A 21,415-nucleotide genomic window follows, 5' to 3' on the forward strand; every position below is an offset into this window, starting at 1 on the left:
CTTGCATTTATCGGCGTTGAACACCATCAGATTCTCGTCCGCCCACTTGCTGAGCCTGTCCAGGTCAGCCTGGATCACCTGCCTGTCTTCTGGTGTGGATGCTTTGCCCCAAAGTTTGGTGTCATCGGCGAACTTGGCCAGTCCGCTTCTGACTCCGGTGTCCACATCATTAATGAAGAAGATGTTGAACAATATGGGTCCAAGGACAGAGCCTTGGGGGACCCCACTGGTCACAGGACACCATGATGAGTGACTTCCATCAATTACTACCCTCTGGGTCCAACCACGGAGTCAATTTTCCAGCCAGTGGATCATGGAGGACCCAAGGCGGCAATTGGCCAGTTTCTCCAAGAGGTGATCATGGGAAACCAGATCGAAGGCTTTTTTGAAGTCAAGATATATGACATCAATCTCTTCTCCCTTGTCCAGGTGATAGGTCACCTGGTCGTAGAAGGAAATGAGATTGGCCAAGCAAGACCTACCCTTAACAAACCCATACTGGCTATCCCTTAAGATGTTGGCATCGGCCAGTCCATTAAGGATGGCCTCTTTAATAAACTTTTCTAAGATCTTCCCCGGGATAGAAGTCAGGCTAATGGGCCTATAGTTAGCCGGATCCACTTCCCTCCCTTTCTTGAAGATAGGCAGCACATTGGCCTTCTTCCAGTCTTTGGGCACTACACCAGAGCGCCAAGAGTTTTCAAAGATCCATGCTAGAGGCTGGGCTATGAGGCTCGCCAGCTCCTTGAGTACCCTGGGGTGAAGATTGTCAGGGCCGGCTGACTTGAAGGTATCCAGCTTCTCAAGATGTTCCTTCACGAAGTCAGCATTAATGGAGGGCAGGGGATCACCCTCACCCGGACTTCCCCGTCCCGTAGCGGGCATGGGCGTCCCATGGGACTGATGAAAGACCGATGCAAAGTACCTATTTAATAGGTTGGGTTTTTCCTGGGCGTCAGTTGTCAGTTGCCCCATCTGGTTCAGCAGGGGTCCAACATTGACCCTGCTTTTCGTCCAGCTCCCCACATATCTGAAAAAGGACTTTTTATTGTCCTCGATGCTCAAAGCTAGTTGGAGTTCAGTTGCAGCCTTGGCTTTCCTGGTATGCTCCCTGCAGGACCGGACCAGTGCAGAATAATCCTCCTTGGAGGTGAATCCCATCCTCCATCCTTTGTAGGCCTTTCTTTTTAGCCTCAGGAGATCTGCTAGGTCCCTGGAGAGCCAGGGGGGCTGCTGTGCCCTCTTGCTGCCTTTCCTCCGAGATGGAATAGACTTAGTTTGTGCATTGAGGATCGCTCCCTTGAGGAGCAACCACTCTTCTTGAACTCCCCTCCCCTGGGGTCATGGTCCCTTAGGGCCTCACTGACAAGCCTCCTGAGCTTGTCAGTCGGCTTTCCTGAAGTCAAGGACTTCCGTGTTGCTGACTGACTTGCCAGCTTTTCGGCGGATGGTGAAGGTGATCAGCTCATGGTCGCTGTCACCCAGCTTCCCATCGATCACTAGGTTGCTGACTAGGTCATCCCCAGTAGCCAGTACCAGGTCAAGCAGCGCTTTGCCTCTCATTGGCCCATAGACTTCTTGAGTCAGGTAGAGGTCATCCACACACGAGAGGAAGCTTTGCGACCACTCAGATTTTGCTGAGTGATCCTCCCACGAGATGTCCGGGTAATTGAAGTCACCCATGACAACCATGGTCCTGGAGCATGCTGCCTCAGCCAGTTCCTGGGCAAACTCCTGGTCAAGCTCAGGACTTTGGGTGGGAGGTCTATAGTAGACTCCCACCATTGTGTCCCCTGTGCCGTGTTCCCCACGGATTTTAACCCAGAGGGTCTCCAGCCGTCCACCCTGGTCGCCAATATCGGCTTGCAGGGACGTGTAGCTTTCCTTAACATAGAGAGCTACACCCCTGCCCCTTTTCTCTACACGATCCCTCCTGTACAGGGTATAGCCATCTATACCCGTGGTCCAGTCATGGGTGGAGTCCCACCAGGTCTCTGTTATCCCTATGACATCATAATTATTTGCATTGAGCAGGAGGATGAGCTCCTCCTGCTTATTCCCCAAGCTCCTGGCATTTGTGTACAGGCAAGCAAGTGCCCCCTGGGGGGCTCCTTCCTTGCCCACAGATTTTACCAGGGCTGGGGCAGGGGTGGGTTCCCTTAAGTGCCTTGAACTGCTGGCTTTGCAAGGATTGCTCAGCGGGCCAGCAGTGGCGGTAGTCCCCCCGTCCCCCAGCGGACTTAGTTCAAAGCCCGGTGGAGCAGGTCAGCCAGTCTGGCTGAGAAAAGCCTCCTCCCTAGGGGAAAGAGGTGGAGGCCATCTCTTCCCAGCAGCTCGCTGCCTCTCTCGCCAAAGAGTGGGCTGTGGTCACGAAAGCCAAAGCCTTCCCGACGACACCAGTGCTGCAGTCTTTGGTTGACCACGTGGATCCTCCTCTCCCTCCTCAGCCCATAGCCTGAGACTGGGAGGATCGACGAGAACACCACCTGTGCCCCCAGACCCTTTAGCCCCGCTCCCAAATCCCTGTAGCGCCTCATGACCCGACTGGGAGCGCTCCAAGCCGTGTCATTGGCAGATTGCCCCCTCAGTCCCCCTCAGGAGGGAGTCTCCCACAACAAATACCTTATGTTTTGTCTTGGGGAGAGCAGAGGCGGGAGCTGCAGTTGGGCCCATGTTGCCTGTGGGAGCCGGCAACTCAGCAGGCTCTGCTGGAGCGGCAAGAGGTTCATACCTGTTGCTCAACTCTGGCGGGGCAGGGGCCTTGGTGTGGCGGGCCTTAGGGCCCTTGACCACCTTGGTCCATGCCCCTGGCTGGACAGAGCGGGAGGTCCCGGAGTCCTCCTTTGGCATGGAGGAAGACTGTGGTCTACCCTCCGCCTCCCGGGGGAGAAGGGCCTGGCAGTAGGAGTCTATCTCCTGCTCGCAGTCCCTGATGGCATGCAGTCTCTGGACTGTGGCCTGGAGCTCCTCCAGCTGGCGCGCCAGAGACCCCAAAAGGGAGCAGACCCCACAAGGGGAGGTGGCCATGCTCCCAGGCCCCAGAGCCTGAAAAAGGGACAGGCAGCCCTGCAGCTGAGAGCCAGGGGCTCCATCTGTGTGGAGGCCGGAACCAGGGGCTCCGTCTGGGTGGCAGTCTCTGAGGTGCCAAAGCGGGGTGCCGCAGAGCCCGAGGGGACCCTCGGGGTGCGGCGCGTGCCCATCCATGTCATGCCTCTGGTAGGCTGGCTACGGCTGGGACTGTCTACCCTGGGGGGTGCGCAGGCAGGGTCCGGGGCCCTCCCGTGCGTCCTCCCGTGCGAACTCTGCGCTAACTCACACGCCAGCAGAGAAGCGCGCCTGTTTGCGCAGCCTGTTCGTGCGGCTCCGGTCGCATGGCTCCCTGGGGGGCTGGGCGAAGTAGGGGTCTGGGCGGGGCTTGACCCGGCCCAGCTCCACTCAGTCGCCTCCTCCCACTCACTAAGGGGTTAGCCCCCTCTCTCCACGGGCCCTGCCTACCTCCGGCTGTGCTGGGGGTCTGCGGGGGGCTCCGCGGCTGCTGGAGGGTTTCTGGGAGGCTTCGGGGGAGCGGGGGTGCAGCGGGCTTTCACCTGCGAGTCTCTCGCCGAGCCTAACTGAAGTACTGTGTTCAGTTTTGAGCCCCACACATCGAGAAGGATGCAATCAGATTGGAGAATCAGAAAAGTAGGGCTGGAAAGGACCTCCAGCGGTCATCTGGTCCAACCCCCTGCCTAAAACAGGATAATCCTTATGCAAACCATCCTATGCAACCTATAATCTAAACTCTGTATAAGATTCCTGTCAACCCTGACACAACACAGACCTAACACCCTAACCTGCCACAGGTAAAGCAAGGGAACCAAGACAGCATGACAAAAGTGGTTAGGGGCATGGGAAGCAAAACTTAGGAGGAAAGTCTGAAAGAAGTAGGGTTATTTAGTCTGGAGAAGAGAAGACTGAGGGGTATTTGATAACAGTCTTCATATACCTGAAGGGTAATTACAGAGAGGATAGAGATTAACTTTTTCTCCATGGCCATATGGGAACAGATTAGAAGCAATGGCCCCAAGCTTCAGCAGGGGAAATTTAGGTTGGAGACTAAGTAGAACTTTCTGACTGAGAATGGTAAAGCATTGGAACAAGCTACCTGGAGAAACTGTGGAATCTCCATCTTCGAAAGTTTTCAAGGACAGATTGGACAGACACTTGACTAGGACGGTTTAGCCAGATATAATCCTGCCTTGAGCATGGGGCTGAAGTAGATGACCTTGTAAGGGTTCTTTCCAGTCTTACTTTCTTACACTCCTATGATCCTAAACTGGGTAACAAACTTGTTTATTAAAAATCAAAATCACAGTGGGGCTATATGACCAGAGAACAACAAACACAACATCCATATTTAAGATAAGAAAAAAGTGACATGAGCAACTACAGGCCAGTTAGTCTGACCTCACTAGCATGCAAGTATTTAGAGCAAATCTTGAACAAAAAGGCTAATCAGAGAGAGGAAAGCAAAATGAAATATGGTATGAAGAAATGCAAAATGAAAAATGGTATGAAGAAATGCAATATGCGTTTACCAAAGTAAATTGTTCCAACTAATCTGATCTCTTTAGTAAGGAAACTGAATTTCTAGTCACAGGAAATGCAGTAGATCTAATATACATGGACTTCAGTAAGATATTTTATAGGATGTCATATGGAAAACTATTGCTTAAGATAGAGAAGGTGGGAATTAACAGAACTGTAAGGTCAGTAAAGAAGTAGCTAAAGGGGAGACTACAACTGGTGATGCTGAGAACAGAGCTACAGGGGTGAAGAGAAGTTACTAGTGAAATTCCTCAGGGATATGGCTTTGCACCAATTTTATTTCATATCTTCATTAATGACTTTGGCACCAAAAGTAGGAGTGTGTTAATGAAATGTGCTGATAATACAAAGTTGGGAGGCCTGTTCAATAAAGAGAAGATAACTCAGGAGGGACTGGAGTAACAGAAATGGGATGAAACATAAAGTATGAAGTCATTCACTTAGGGACAGATCCCATCTGTTAGGCACCTAAATAGACTTAGACACATAAATGCAATCCTATTCCACCACACTCAAATCCCTAGAAGCTGTTCCCTCAGAAAGGGTGGGGGTAGGAGGGAAGGTCTGCCTTCCACTTGCCACATTTGTGACTTATTGTTAAGCCCAAGATAATATAAAAGTAGATGCATCAGTGGTTTTTCAGGGACTCAAGCAGGGTGGAATAGGATCATTTAAGTCCAATTAGGCATCTTATAAGTGGAATAGGAACTGGCCTTGGTATAACAGCAAGACCTTCTAATGTAATCTGGGAACTCATCAGTTTGAAATAACAGAGAAGGAGAAAGACAGGGATGTGTATTAGTCAATCATAGGATAATTATCAGCCATCAATGTGATGGAATCATGAAATAGGCAAATGTGATCCTAGAGTGGATCAAGCAAAATATTTCCAATAAAAATAGTGAAGTAGTAAGACCTCATCTAAAGTAGCACATACAGTTCTGGTCACTCATGTTCAAGAAAGACTCATTCAAGCTGGAACAGGTGCAGAGGAAGAGGGCTACTATGATGATTAGGAGAAAGGAGAACTTATTTTACATGAAAACTAAGAATGTGAACCAACAAAATAATTATGCTGTTTTAAATGGGGGGGGGGGAAATTACTGCAGTTCATCTGATTTCACAGTGACTGGTTCATCTGCCCTCTCTATCCAACTGTCAGTGAAAGCTCACCACAATAACTGGTGACCGGTTTCATTCTGGAGTAAACTATTTCTGTTTAGTTACACTTACTCTGAGATAGGAGCAGACAGATGGAACAGTTACACCAGATCAACTGTATGGACTCAGGGGTGGTAAGCCCTCAGCCTCCCTTTAAAGCAAAAAGAGTTTGGCTGTTCAGTCTGTCAAAATGATTGATCTACATAAGGATATCATGAGGAGAAAACCATGGAGGAAGAATGCTATTTAAGCTAAAGAATAGTATTATCTCAAGAGCAAATGGGTCTAAACTAGCCCTGAACAATTTTAGGTTAGAAATCAGAAGAAAGACTTCAAGCCATCAGGGCCATGAGGTTCTGGAAGATCCTCCCAATGGAATAGTGGGGACAAAAATTGCCTAGTTTTAGGGTGGAGCTTATGAGAGATGACTTTATGAAAGGGATTGTGTGACATTTGCCCAAGAAAGCAGGGCACTCGACTAGGCTGCCCAAGACATCCCTTCTGTCCCCATTTTCTATCAATAGAATCTTTATTTTATCATCTGAAGCTGCGTACAAAGCAGAAACATCAGTGCCAAATGAACCGGTAGATTTTAGGATGTAAGCACCCATCCAGACTTAACCCTGACTATACACACCTGCTTTAAAGAAACCACACATTCCAAGCTGTGCTCAGCTGGTAGTGCAGCACATAGGAACTATAGAAATGCGAAGTTCAAGTCCCAGTCTTCATCTCTCAATTTCTAGCCCAACATACGTCAGACGTTGCTGCCACAGCCATGCTTCCAGCTGAGGAAGCCTGGACAGTATTCCCATCAGAGCTTGTTAACATCAACCATGGATCAGTCAGCATCTCCAGTAATGAGGCATCCCACCTCCATCCCCTTAGGAATTTCCCCATCTTTCAACTCCCAGCTGCATCAAGCAGATGTAGTCTTAACCTTTAAGAGGAGACATTCCTTGCCCTCGATTTCAGATTGTCATTTGATTGCTAGATCTCTAGTTGTGGCCTCTTTGGCCTCTTTCCACAGTTAAGCACCTGCTCTGTGGTCAAAAGTTTCAGTAAATGGCAGGATCAACTCTAAACTCGAACTCCTGAGTGGTGATTAAAACTGTGTAAACCACAAACTATGCAAATCTGTATTTAGTTTAGGGTTTGACATGGACAGCACACCAGATGAATTTCACGCACATACTTTTGGTACATGTGAAACTTTCCACTGATCAAAGCTTTTTTAATGCCTCTGGACAGATGAGAATTTCACTTTCAAATTCTGTGCTTGCTAGAAAAATTTGTGACAAACCGTCACAAACATTTGCAGCGCAACTTTTGCAGATCACTGTGTCAGAGGACGGTTATCCCTTCCCAACACGTTAGTTTGCCTTTGTTTTCTGTTTCATTTGGCCAAGCACCTGGAAGAGCTTCTGGTACTGCTGGACCACAGTTTGGGAAGTACTGGACAGCATAGTGAGACTTGCTGATTGTATTTTGAGTCACAAGTCTGCAAACAGACCCAAAATGCAAGAGGTGCAAAACTGCATGAATCAACACAAACCAAGATTTACGGAACCCCACCCAGACCGATGCTGATAAGTTCCATGCAACTCCTGTGTCAATACAAAACACTTAACGCTTGGCATCCAAGATGGCCCCTTCATATATATATATATGCATGTAGTCGCACACAAATATATTATATACACATATATTTGCACACTTTTGTTTATATAATAAATATATTTATTATATTAATAAATATATATAATTATTTATTTATTCCTCAAAAAAGCAAAGCCAAACAGCCAAGTCCTGCAGCCCTGAAAACAGATGTGTTGGAGGGTAAGATCTGACAGGTGTGATTGATAATCACTGTGGGGGGGGCTGCTACAGTGAAGGCTCATGGAAAGAGCTGCAGTTCCAAAATCCTGCTGCTGCAGAAAGGGCACACGTGGCTGCTAGAGCAGTAGATGGGCCTGGTTAATTGACTGGGAAAGTTTAGCAGGGGTGGAATTAATGTGAAGAGCTCAGAGCCCAGGTGTGCAATTCTATTACCAGGGAAAAGAACCATTCAGTTAGAATTGAAATCCATTTTCAGGTCAGAGCTTTTCCAAAAGTCACAGTGGCAGTCCAGCATATGTTCCTTCCCCTCCTCCAAACTGAAGAGGAGAGGAGAAAGTAACCACCCGTGCCAACTACCTTTTAACTTCATGGCAGAGATAACCTGGGAAATACACAGCAATTTGCTGACCAGCCTTCAACTTTGTGTGGTGGTTGCTTAGCAATAGGTAACCTTGAAGACATATCACGAGACAGAAGAGCCAAAAGGGGTATTTTGTGGATAAGCTGGTTATAAAAACAAAACCAGAAAGTAAATAACAAGGGGAAGGGGGAAAAGTCTGCTTTCAACTCTACTCAGTGGAACAAATAAAGCCTTAGATCAGCTGCATTTGCAAGGTAGGAGGGGTGAAAGAGCACAGAGGAGATGATTCTTCTCTTCCATTAGTTTTATGTTAGTATAAATCAATTTCTTTTGGTGAATTTAAATTGGATTTGCTCTAGTACTTGTGACAAAAAAACAGGCCCAGAACCTTTTCTTTCCCCAACTAAACATGGCTGCAAAGAAAGGTAAAAAAGAGACAACCCTGAACCACATGACAAGGATGACCTTACATGTTGGTATAGCTTCCAATATTCTGATAAGAAGCACCCACAAACATGTTGTGTTCAGCTAGTGATAAACCTTGTGTCCCAGGGGTACATTTTGCACAGAGAAAAAAGACTAGAGACTGAGAATCTATTCATTCATGATGCCATTTAAACAAAAATGCTCTTTGATAGCCATAACCCTAGGCAAAAGATTTAATTTAAATTCACTTTGACCTGTTATATATTGCTCCCAGAGACTAAAGTGGGGCAAGGTCTCTTCTCATATAAAAGGCTTATAGTTATTTGAGTCAGCAGGTATACTGATAATATCCCCTAATGCTCAACTTATGTATTTTGAAACATGGTGGGGTATACTGTGTAGGAGGGTTCAGTCCTGAAGATTTTTCTTAAACCCCACCTGATATTTGGTGCAACTGGTTTGTTTTAAAGGTAAATATTTACATTTCAAGAGTACCTTCAAAAGCACTAAGGACTAGCCATCTCCAGCAGAAATGGTTTAGCAATGGTACATTCCATCCAAAACAAGAAGATAGTCTTAAAGCACCATTAAACTGGGTGATGAAATTTTCTCAAAGAACTCCCTAAACCCCACGCAGCAGTACCTAAAGCACAGCCCTGCATTTCCTTAACTGTATCAGAAATTCACTGTGTTACCCTGGGCAAGTCACTTCATTGCAAGAGTCAGTTTTCCCATCTGTAGAGCAACGAGAGTAATGCTGCAAAGGGGCTGTAACACTTTGCTCACAAGTGTTTGTGAAACGTACTTCAAATCTGGGATGGAAGGAGCAATGGAAATGCCAAGTATCAATATTATATGTGACAGACGTTCTCACTAATCCCTTTTATACCAAACCTCCTGAGATACTTACCGTTGGATATGCAAAGAGAAAATTCCAGCTGAGAGACGCTTAGCACAGCTGCTACCAGCTCATGCTGAAGAAATCTCCCTTGGTAGAGCTATTCCCAGTGGACCAAGTGAGTCTTCTTGTAATAAAGATATACTGTCAAGTTCATATATGCATACATATACAATTAACTGTGTTTTATAAATTAGAGTCTGCTAGCAGTTCCTTTGAGTAGTTTGCCCTATGTGGGAGTTGTGAGTGGTCAACTCCTCCGAAAATAAGTCATTAGCAACTTTTCCAAACTAGATAGCAAGTCAGGGGCCAGATTTAGGACTCAGGGGGCTCCCCAATTCCAGACCCAAGCTCTACGCAGTAGCTAAAAGGTGCCTCGTCTTGTGTGCTGAGATAGAACATGCAAGAGAAGCTTCCCCTGTGGCAAGAATTCAGCTGCAGCAGGAAAATCCATCACAGAACTCCCTCTTCTCTCACAACTCACAGTGGCAAAGCTCAGGTAGCCCAGCTCCCAGCCCAAAACCCATTAAAATGCTCCTCCTTATTCTGTCAGAGGGACCTGAGGTGATCATTTCATTTGGGGAAATGATTTGGGAATAACATGTGAGGAAGCAGAGCAACAAACAACAAACAAGGCGGATATAAATCCCGATAAAATATTAAAATCATTAAAGGGTTGCTGCTCCCTGAAGGTTGGAAAGAACGAAGAGAGTTAATTAAAAGCAATCTTCACACAGTGCTGAGCCAGCCTGCCCTGATAAATCAACAGCTAGGACTGCAGTTGTAGAGGTCAATGGAGAAAGGAGGCTGGGAGGAGGGGGGAAGAAACCTGGGAGAAGAGGAAACATTTAGCTTGGACTATCGACAGTAATGAATTAGAGCCAGTACAGAAAATAGGGAGGGTGGCATAGGTGGATTAACACATGGGCCAGCTGGGCCTGAGCCCAGGGGCCCCTGCCTCTGTGCAGATGAAACCAGCAGCCTGCCCGGGCCAGGCATACACAACGTGGCAGGCCGTGGCTGCCGGGTGCCATTTGCCAGGCACTGCTGCAGGCAGACTAAGGCGCGGCAGGACAAGGGGCCACCCCCAGAGCTCAGTTTGCGCCACATGTGCTTGGCGGGCACCAGCTCCAGCGTGGACCTGCAGGTAGAGGCAGCTGTGGCTCCTGCCCCAGGCCTGCGGGGCAGCACATCCCATTCCAGCCACTGCTCCTGACACAATAGCCAGGGACGGAGCCCACACCTGCAGGGCAGGGCGTGGGTCAGGGGGGGCCCCAGGCTGTGGCGGGGGTGAGCCCTGGGCCCCAGTGAATCTTTATCTGCCCCAGTAAGTTGGGTCCTAGACAGTTCCCTTACCAAAGTTTGCTGTGAGATTCTGAGCTCATTAGCATCTATTTTGCATCAAGGTAACACCAACAAATCTCAGTGAAGTTACTCTGCATTTACACAAGCCTGGAAGCAGAAAAATACTTGTGATCTCCTTCTCCCTGTGTAGACATTAATGTCAATACTCACCAGCCTGCCATTCAAGCACCATCCAGCACTGTCTAACTCTGTAGGGTGATATATGTCTGATAAAGTCATTTATCAAGCAATTAAAAGTTGAGGTTTGTCAGACCCAAGACCTGGCAGGAGGAGGATCCCACTCCAGCCCCTCCTAAAGTAGAACCTCTCTTGAGCAGAGCAGGAAGAGCTAATTCCAGACTATTTCCACCCCTATTTCATACCTCCTGCGCATCTCAAAAAGCATAGGCAATGGCCTGTGTATTACAACCATGCTACTGATATATTTCATATTGAACACCAACAAGGCTAGGTGGGGAAACTGACTAGTCAAATGCAATGATAGAGCCCATAAAAACATCCCAATGTTTTCCTAAATGTACCTGGCCTAAAGAAAATAAGTCAAATACAATCTGGCTAAACATAAAGTTAAAAGTCAGCTCATGCTATCATTTTTGACATTGCTCAATGGTGTATAATATATTTGAAAACTACCTGCCCTTATTTAGGTTTTATTGATGGTCAAGCACAAAAGAGCTTCTGAACCACTAATGTTTAACATCTTCCCTTTTTCAGGCTGTATAAATCAAAAAGTTCTAGTATATTCATAAATGTAATCTGTCTTTCCCTCATCAATACTAACCACAACTTGGCAGGAAATAGTATTGAGAGCAAAATACTTAAACAGAAACAAATCCATGGATTTCTTTCTTTGGGCCTATGTTACTCTCATAGGAAATGGAAATCTGGGTATTATTTTCCCCTCAGTAGAACATGTCAACTTTGTGTCTCTCTCTAAGCTTCCTGACAGGATGGCCCAGTGGGCTGGGGACTAGCCTGAGACGCAGGACACCTGGATTTATCCCCAGATCTGTACCTGGCCTGGTGCTTGACAATCAGTGATTTCAACAGTGAGCTCTTCAGGGCAGGGGTTGTCTGACAGTGCCCAGCAGAGTGGGCTGAGGGTTCCACCTGCCATTTAAATAATGACTTGTTCATTACCCCAAATGGACTGGCCTTTACAAATTTTCAAAAAATCACAGTGGAGGCCTCCTAGACAGAAAGTCAAGGGAAGAAGCCCTAAATGACATGGAATTTGTGTCATTAACATATTTTAAATATTTATGCAGAGTCAACATCCTCATCCCTGTGTATGATAGGCTTTGGATGACATGTAAAATGAACATTACAGCTCACAATGCTGTGTGCCCCCCATGGCCATTTTGGGTGGGGATGGAGAAGTGAACTTAACTGGAGCTGGATCTGCCTTTTGTCATTCACAGGGACCTTGCAAAACATATGGTTACCTTGTTAGAAGATAAACATACAGTCCCCCTTCCCCACCATAACAAGTGTGCCCATCAGCAGCTGGATAGGGGACTTTCTACAGCTGGTGATTAGCAGAAAGAGAAATCAATGACTCAGGGCTTGGCAGGCACACCCTGCTGATCACAGCCACCCAGTGCAGACTCATCAGGATCCGTTCTGGCTGTGCTCTTGCCGCTCCAATCACTCCCTAAAAAGCCTCCTTTCCAGGCAATACTGAGATGCCAGCAAAATCTCCCATGGAATTGTAACTCACTGACTGCACCTGGCTCAGGCAGGTAAAGTTAAAATTGAAAAGTATGCTGACATATTTCTGTACTGAAGAAGAGGAGGGTGTGAGGAAGGATGCCTACCAGCAGTCTTTGAGATACAGCATTATTTTTCTTTGAAGCATGTGCTGGAAATCTGTACTTAAAATGGGTTTCCTCAGGAAAAACTTTTTTTTAAACTTACTGTGTTTCGATTAAGGAAAAGACGACTTCTAAAGAACTAATGCTCACATGTTCACTGACACTGATTGCTTGTGTCACTCAGCTTAGACAATGAAACTAGACTGAGAAGTTTTACTTTGTGCGCTGGAATCACTTTCTAGCTCTCATGTACTTATGTACAAGCCCAGTGCGCTTGGGTCTGGGTCACAAACTGCAAGGGAAGGTTTAAAGGGGAAAAAAAGAGAAATACCTTGTCAGTAGCGAGAGGGGGGGGGGGGGGGGGTTAAAAAGAAAGTGTAATTAAGATATTTATTTTTCATAATCCATTGTCTTTTTCAAAACAGCAAACTAAATTTAAGGCCTACACAACATTGACAGCAGCCCTTTAACAGAAGTCAAGGTCCAATTCAACCAATTCACTATTAAGGTCCTAATTAAGTCCTCAAAATAGGCCTAAATAGTAAATTGGCCTTCTGCTTCTCCTTTGAAGAGTGGTGTTCCAATGTTCCACCCACAGAGTGGACTTCCTAAGTCAGTGGTTGCCCTAGAAAAGCCACCTCAAAACCCAGATACCTTCTCCAAATTCATGTAACCTTAGGTATAGACCATACAAAGTTGGCTCCTGCCCAAGGCAAGCCTGCATAGAGACATTCGAATACCACACGACTACTACCACTGTGATGAGCACAGAGTAAATACCAAATCAAATAATACAGTTTCACTAAGCAAATACAGCTCTGCCACAAAAGACAATGTGAGCAAGAAAAAGTCAGTACCCAACCAATGGGGAGATCCTAAAAGAGCTTATTCCCAGCTGGAAGAAGCCTTGAGCTATATCACTTCCAGCTTCTCCTGGAACCATTAACTATTGTCACAGCGTGGGGTCCCCAGGGATGATCATGATGACCCTAGGGCTCCATGACCGTGCCTGCTCTGCCCTGTGGGCACATTCTAATCTCATCTGCCACATCTTGTTGGTTGAAATAATAAGTTGGGAGGCTGCCCAGGCGTTTGTGTGGTCACAGTCCTGCTGAACCTCACTAGATCCTGCTGATCTTGGATCCCTTGCTGGGCCTCACTTAAAGTCAGTGCCTCTCAAGATACCCAAAGCTTTATGGGCTAGATGTGTGGCTCCATAACCGTCCCTTTACCATGCCCCATGCCTCACACAGATGGTATTCAAACACTGTCCCTCTTAGGCCTTGATCTAGCTTAGCCTCCTGTCATTACTGGGCCCTTGGCCCCTGTCTGCTTGCTCTCACTGGCACTGGGCTCTCTGCATGGTAGAGTGCCCCAGTGAGGCCTCCTCCTCCCTAATAGCCTCATCCCGGTCCACTGGATTAAACAACATAAATATGAGCCCCTGGGCTACAACCTAACAATAACAATGACACTGAAGGCCACAATCTGCACCTTTAAGAGGGCCAGTTTCTCCCTCAGTAATGTGTGCCTCATAAACCCAGGTACTTTAGGAGCTCCTAGAGCAGGGGCGGGCAATTATTTTGGACGTAGGCCACTTATTGAGTTTTGGCAAGCCATCAAGGGCCGCATGACAGGCAAACGGGGCAGATAAATATTAATTTTCTGAATTTTTAGGGGCTCCGTGGGCCAGACAGAATGGCCTGGCAGGCCGCATCCGGCTCCCAGGCCACATTTTGCCCACCCCTGTCCTAGAGCCCCTCAGTCTTACAGCAGCAGAATGGCAAACAAGCATCTCTGAGTAGAGCTCCTACAAGAGCTCCTTCCCCCCACAGCTCCCAGAGCACTAACCACCTCCACTTTCAACCCTGGGGCTTAGATGTGCTCAGGGCCCCACCTTCTTCTGGTCAGCTGACCAGGTGCAGGTGCAGGCTAATTCCCTCATTAGCCTGCTGCCATGGCAACCTGCCCCTGTGGGGGTTCTGCCTGGCTCCTAGGGTCCTCTCTCTAGGCAGTTTCTGCCCTTAAAGGAGCAGGCACACCTTAGTGCCTTGCGACAACTATAGAGAAAAGATTTGCAAGGTAGAGATGAAATGCTCACCTGAGAGTAATCCTGGTATACAGCGCTTCAGGGGCAGATCCAGAAGGACTGCAGTACTGCAGTCATGCACCCTCCTTTGATTCCTGGTCCACCCACAGTTTAAAACCAACTGCCTGGTAGTGGCAGCAACATGTCTATTCAGGCAGCAGTGAAGGAATCAATTGACTTCATGGCTCATCATTGTTATATACCAGATTCCTTCTAAACTCTTTATTTCACAGGTGTTAATGACCCTCTCTCCTTTTTAATGATCTTGATGTTCCACTAATCAATCTATCCTATCTTCTGCAATGCTACCATCTGTTAGCTGCTCCTAGTAACCTACTTTCTTTTTCACATCCCTGTAGCTAAAATTTGAGCTAAAAACAGAAACTCAGGTACAGAAGTATTAACTCAGGTGAACAATAACTCAGGAGTGGAAATAACTTTCAGTGACGCTTTAGATGCACTGTCAAGATGCTAAAGAAGGCTAGATTTTGTTTTATGAATCTAAAAAAGAAATGTACCTTTACTTCTAATGACTACAGGAGTAATGAAACACAATAATAATTTTTGCCTAGTTTATGTTTTTAAATATATGAATGCACATGCTAATTAAGTTATATTTGCTTGCTTCAATCTTAAACTGAATAATACAGCCCTAGGCCCCTAAGATATTTTATTAGTAAAGCCTCTAGTTTCCTTTTCACCAGAAAAAAGTATTGTATTATATGTGCTGATATACCACACCATCTGCACCCCTTTTTTCAAAATCCTAGATTTGCCCATGCAGCACCTACTGGGTGTTAAGATGAGGTGGCCACATATGGGGGATTATACTTATGGTTAACCACAGTGAAGAGAAAATGTGATTTACTTTATTGTTCTGGGTCACTGCATAGACTTTATTAAACTTTTATCATCTGAGCCCATTTAATGAAAGTTGGGCAACTAAGATATTGGATGCATCCCTGAAAACATACCCCTAACTCTTAAATTTTCACCCTCCAACATATTCAATGATTTTTGCCTTCATAGCCATATACGTCCCATATCACCTAGCAAGTCTGGCGTTGCTTTCAAATGCAAAAAAAGCCACAAATAATAGGCTTTAAAAACCTTTTTTCAGTGACAATTTTATGATGCCAGCTCCGCCGTCCATACACTCTGACAGCCTGTGACAAGCCAGAATGCCAACAAAACAAAATTACAAAAGCACTATAACTAATCATGCACAAGTCACTCATACAACCAAGTAAAATGCTGTAACTAGTAACATATAATTTTCAGAATCTCCCATGTTAAATGGGCATATCCTCAGGCCTTCATAGCATGGCTTCTTTGTTTGCTTGTTTGTTTTTCCTCTAATCTATTTTGTTTTTTATCTTTATATTTCTCTGTACACACACCATAACTACATTCATCTATCATTTTAGCAGAAGGCAAGAACTGTGGTATAGTAAGAAGAGTTTCAACATTAACAACAGTTTTGGCCAGAAAGGCACCACATTTGGGTGTGTTTCTGTTTTTATGTTACTTCAAATAATGTAAGGACCACACAGGACACTTGGTAGAGATTTTGATCAAACAATTTAATGAGTGCAACAACCTTGTTACCAGAAGATGACTCAACTTTGTAACATTCAAATCACTGTCATGTTATTTGTCAAAACTGAAGCACAGCCCAAAATGTCCATCTCTTGTTTTTTATTGTTAACCCCTGCTGAAAGAAGTACTGCACATTACACTTTTGGCATAACATTTAAAATCAGCAACCAGATGGCTGTGTAGTAACATCCAAGAAATTGGTCCTCATCGGCACTTAATCATAATTTGGGGCTGGCTTAAGGAATGTTAAGGCAATGTGGAGCCCTTCTGCTCTAAGACACGAGCTGGAATTTAGACTAGGTCTCAACTGACCAAATGTCATTGCCATGCAAGAGCTGTCCTACAGGCTGCATGAAACAGCTATGTGATTTCTAGCTGGAAATAGGTGCCCATAGTACAAAATCCACCATAGCAATATTCTCAACAAGTGTTGACTTACCCAAAATCCATCATAGCAATATTCTTAACAAGTGCTGACTTACCCAAGTAAGAGAGACTGTACTACCCCTACCATCCTGATGGCCCCTCTTTAATGTCTTCAGGACAGTTATCACCAGCAGTGCTACCCCAGAGTTTAAACTATCCTGAGGAAATCACTGTTCTTTATGAGCAGCGAGACTGAGAATTGAAGTGTGAGCAAGTCTCAAGCAAAAAAAGGCAGCCGCCTCAATTAACATATGCTCCAGTTAGTGTGTTTAATTGACAACCTGAAATAAAAGTCAGCTGTTGGGATAAAGACAAGGGGGGGGGTGGAAGGATCAGCTCTGCTTCTGGATAAGACTTTTTAAATTACAAGATCTTAATTACATTAAAAGCACGATGGCACCATATGTACATCACTATTAAACTAGAGATGGAGGGAGTACAACTAGGTACAGAGACTGAAAAGTAGCATTGCTGAGTTCTAGTTTCAGCTGTAACACAGATTTGCTCTGTGAGCTGAAAAGTTTTTTTCTGGTTGCTGTGAGATTTAATTCACTGATGTTTATAAAGTACATTGAAAGGAGTTGATTGACATTAACAGTGATACAAAATATTATTTAACAGTATTTGTACCTTCCATATCATGTAGCTCATACTGCAGGGAATGATACAGAAAGAAAACATATGACGGACATAGTAATTTAAAACCCACCGTTATCCATTGGTAGCGCGCGTGTCTGTTCTGCCTATTCAGGGCAGTGTGTTTTCCTAGACAACTGCCATCTTCCTTTTACACATTCTGTTGAACTCAGACCACCAAGATCTCTGTCTTTAGCACTATGTTGGCAAACAACAAGGCATTAAGTGGCAGAAACAATGGACAGTTGTTTCAGGTGGGTCAGACCACAGAAGAAATGGGGAGGAAGAAGGCACAGAAGAGCAGGAGACACCCAAAGTGATCACACAAGGGAAAAAAGACAGCTAGACACAGAAGGAGACAACTGTAATTTAAGGAGTTGCTGGGCATTAATGAGGGAGCTGGTACATGTGATCTATCTACATCAGATATCCAGCTATATTGGAATATGTTATCCCACAAGGACTAGCCTCCAATAAACAGAGTAACCCATGTGTCTTTGTGCTGAAGATAGAACACTGTTCGTAGATAAATGCATAAAATATATAGGATAGGATCTCCATCCTTGGACGGTTTTAAGACCCAGCTTAGACAAAGCCTTGACTGGGGTGATCTAGCTGGGGACAGTCCTGCTTTGAGCAGGGGGGTGGATTAAATGACCTCCTGAGGTCCCTTCCAACCCTCATTTTCTATGATTCTATGATACCTGAGCTAGGATTTCAGCCTATAGTATCTACATTGTCCCCTATCGCAGAGCAAAACCTTTGTGTGGCCAGTTTCTGTAGGGGGCGTCTGTGGGTTTTGAGACACAATCAAAACGCAGACGGAGGAAATGCAAATGTCATTCAGCTCCCTTTCATTGTCAGGAAGGACACATGAGGCTAAAACACTGTGCACTGCATCCTTTCCCCCCTATTATGTGTCTTACTGCTTTTGTCCTAATTTATCCCATGCATAATTTATTTACATGTGTATTGTTTCCTGATCAGCAACTTTAAAGAATAAATGAAAATTATAAAATGTTTTATTAAACAAGTTAATAAAAAAGACAGATGGTGTCAGACGGCCCGCTCCAATCCTGCTCCCTCTGCACAGTGTTCATACTTTAAAAGGCATACAGAGAAAAGCAAACCCTGCACTTGATGCCTATTGTTTCCTCTCCTCTCACCCCAGGGGAAGGAGGGGGGGGGAAGAGCTAATTATAAAGGGTCCAACCCTGCTCCCACTGACTTCAGTGGCAACAGGATTAGGCCCCCAAAGAATGTAAGTGCACACAAAACATTGGCAGGATCTATCAGCTGATGTTAGAAATTACTGTGTGGAGGTAATGAGCGCCCCAAATATATCTGGGGGCAACCTAATGGTCCATAATCACGTCTTGCAGTAAGGGTGACACCTTCGTACCATGCCCCCGTTCTTCTTGCACTCTCCCGCCGGCTTCCTCCATTGACTTGAACGGAGTTATCCCCATTTGGCCCCCACGAAAGCAGGAGGGGAGCCCGGCGCGGACACTCTCTCTCTCTCTCTACAGTAAGGTTCAAATCCCTTTTCGGCAGCTCGCCCGTAAGAGCAGCGGCGCCTGAATGACTTTCCCAAAAGGGGAACCAGACCCAACCTTCCAACTCTTCATATTTCCATAAGGGTGTAAATAAACTCAGCTCCCCCCTCCCCCGCAGAGAGGGGCAAAGACAGACCCAACAACCTGTATTGTGTATAGTCGAGATTGTTTTCAGGCACCTAAGTTGCCAACAATGAATGCGCACGATCTAACTCTTCTTGTCTTGTCTTTCTTAATTGGGAGAAAATAAATACTCGAGCGCTCTAAGCAGCAGCAGGAGGAGAAGGAGGAGGCTGCGGGAGAAAGGGCACGGGGAGAAGTTGATGAGAGAGAGCCCGGCATCAAGCACCCGGTGCAAGTGGCGGAGTACTGCCCACTGCGGGCGCCTTCAGCGCTTATTCAGGTTTCTTTCTCTTTCAAAAAAAAAAAAAAAAAAAGCATCAGCTTCTCGGGGAAGGCGCCCCGGGCCGCTGCCCCGTAGGGAGGAGGCTTCACGTGAGTAAAGGGCTGCTGCCACAATGGAGAGAGGTAAACGCGGCGGCTGCGTGCCCCGCTCCAGCTCGCTCGGGGACAGCAGCGGGGAATCCCTGGAAAAGCCCCCGGCTGCGTCTCCAACGGGGCTGCGAGGGAGCGGAGTTGCGAGGGCGCCGCAATCGCATCGCTAAAAACTCCAGGGCGCCCGCGCCAGGTGCCACGAGCGGGCAGGGAAGTGGTTTCCACCGGGCTAAGGCAGCCTCTGGCCTCCCCACGGCCGGGGCGAACCCCACTGTCCCTAATGCCGTCGGGGATTAGCGGCAGACGGGAAAGCAGGGACGCGATCCGGGGCAAGGCGGCTGCTCTGGTGTCTCCTTCCTCCCTCCCTCCTGCTTTAAAGCCGCCTTCCCTGGAGCTCGGGCAGCCCCGCGGGTTTGTGCCGCGCAGGCACCTGCCCCCGACTCTCCGCCTCTCGTTTCCTAGCAAGCAGCCGCCCGGGCTCCCCCGCGGCCGGAGCCGGCCACGCTGGGGCTCCGCGGGTCCCTCCCGAGCCGGAAACAGAGCCGAGCCCCGCGGGCCCCTGTCAAAGCGAAAGGCGCTCACATGCAAAGCAGAGCTCCGCACTTCCTGCCGTGCCCCGGCCAGCCCTGACCCGGCTCATTCATTTCGTGTCAGGCCGGCCGTGGCGGAGCACTGCCGCGGTGCCCCCGCCCCCGGGGATCTGCGCCGCCGGCCTTGCGGCCCGCTCCCAGCCCGCTCCGCCAAGTTCGTCCCAACTCCGCGCCAGTTGCGAAAGAAAAGTCCTGGCTCGGGTGGCAGCGCCGCGAAGCCGAGCGGCGCCGCAGCCGACTTCCGAGCCCAGCCTCCTCCCCCGGCCCCGGGCGCCCAGACAGCGGGCGCAGGACACTGGCAAGTGCACGCAGCCCCGCCGGGTCCTCCGGGATCTCGGCGTTTCCCAGGTGCGCGCATCCCGGAGATCTGCCAGGCAGCACCGGGGCCACCCTCCCCGCCTCCCTCCCCTCCAGCCCCCCGAGCCAATTAAGGAGACAAATATAACAATTTCTTCTCGTTAATTTCAGCGCCGGGCGCCCGCGCGCGGGGCACAAAAAGAGAGTGGGTGCGAGCGAGGAGGGCGGCCGGGGAGAGCCGCGCGGAGGCTGCAGGCGCCCGGCTCCGGCTGGCAGCGAGCGGCGGAAAGGCGCCTTTTTTCATATTGAAACCACGCGGAATATGTACATTTTTGATTCCTACTTACGCTTTCAGGGGGTTGTGAATGACAGTCGCCATTTTGCTACAATGTAACAGAATATTGTGCCTCGGAGTTCTAAAGGTTCGCTCAGGGGAAGCGGCCAGCCAATCCGCGCGCGGGATACCGGCCCGCGGTCCAATCAGGGGCCGCGGGCGGAGCTCGGTCTCTGCTAGTTATTAGGGGAGCTGTCAAAGCCCAGAGGTCACTCCCTTTCTGTAGAACTGGAAGAGAGCAGGTCTTAAAGGGGCAGTTCACACTCCTAGGGCTGTCACCGCCCCGAATTTGAGTGAGGGGGGGGTGAGTGGGAGGAGGGAAAGACTTTTTGCAGTTATCTCACTGTTTCTTTAAAGAAGAGAGAGGGAGAGAGAGAGAGAGAGAGAGAGGAGTAGGGGATAAAGCATGGGTCATTCATTGTCTCTTTGCCTTGCTGTCGCTGCCTTGCATTTCCCAGATGGCATGCCCCCTTCTTCACATGCCAGGATTGGATGCATGCCATTTCACCAGGAAAATAAATTACATGGGTATTGACATTTGATTCCGCATTAGATCCTGAAGCTTTTCATTATTATTCCCCAATGTGTTTCCCTTTCTTGAAAGCCATTTTCCTCTTTAGGCTTCTTGGAAATGCTAGTGCTCACAGTGACTCTAGGGCTGCACCCCCTCCCCCCTCCCCTAGGAATTTCTCAATGTCAGTCATCCAGCTCCTGCAGCCAGTGCACTGGTTACATAATGCACAGTGGCCAAACCAACTGCCTGCTTGTTTTCTGTTTTTCCCACAAAGCAACTTCTCAAGTTAATCGCCTGGGCTAGCATGTTGAGACCAAGTCATCTGATCCTTCAGCAGAGAAAGGGAGGAGGAAGGCTTTTAACTTTCATATTTACGACGCCTAGTTTTGTGGTGGCAAAGTAACTTGGAGGCCAGTAGTTTTGCAGCA

At 47.4% G+C, this 21,415-nt stretch overlaps 1 protein-coding gene across 14 annotated transcripts in view; it reads right to left on the bottom strand.

The window, feature by feature from the left end:
- The window catches only part of DPF3 (double PHD fingers 3), a 249,774-nt gene extending 229,114 nt beyond the window's left edge, over positions 1-20,660 (bottom strand). For 7 of the 14 annotated variants that reach the window (XR_009460162.1, XR_009460157.1, XR_009460160.1 and 4 more), the window contains exon 1: positions 20,487-20,652. Coding sequence is in view for 2 of the 14 variants with exons in the window: in XM_014595447.3 (XP_014450933.2) it covers positions 20,487-20,518 (32 nt within the window). In the remaining 12 variants the exon portion in view is untranslated. Of the gene's footprint in view, positions 1-20,486 lie in introns of all 14 variants that reach the window. The other 7 variants (XR_009460165.1, XR_009460167.1, XR_009460166.1 and 4 more) reach the window with 3 other exon arrangements.
- Positions 20,661-21,415: the final 755 nt, after the last annotated feature.

This window comes from Alligator mississippiensis, chromosome 2, assembly GCF_030867095.1.
Source record: "Alligator mississippiensis isolate rAllMis1 chromosome 2, rAllMis1, whole genome shotgun sequence".
Lineage (NCBI taxonomy): Eukaryota > Metazoa > Chordata > Crocodylia > Alligatoridae > Alligator > Alligator mississippiensis.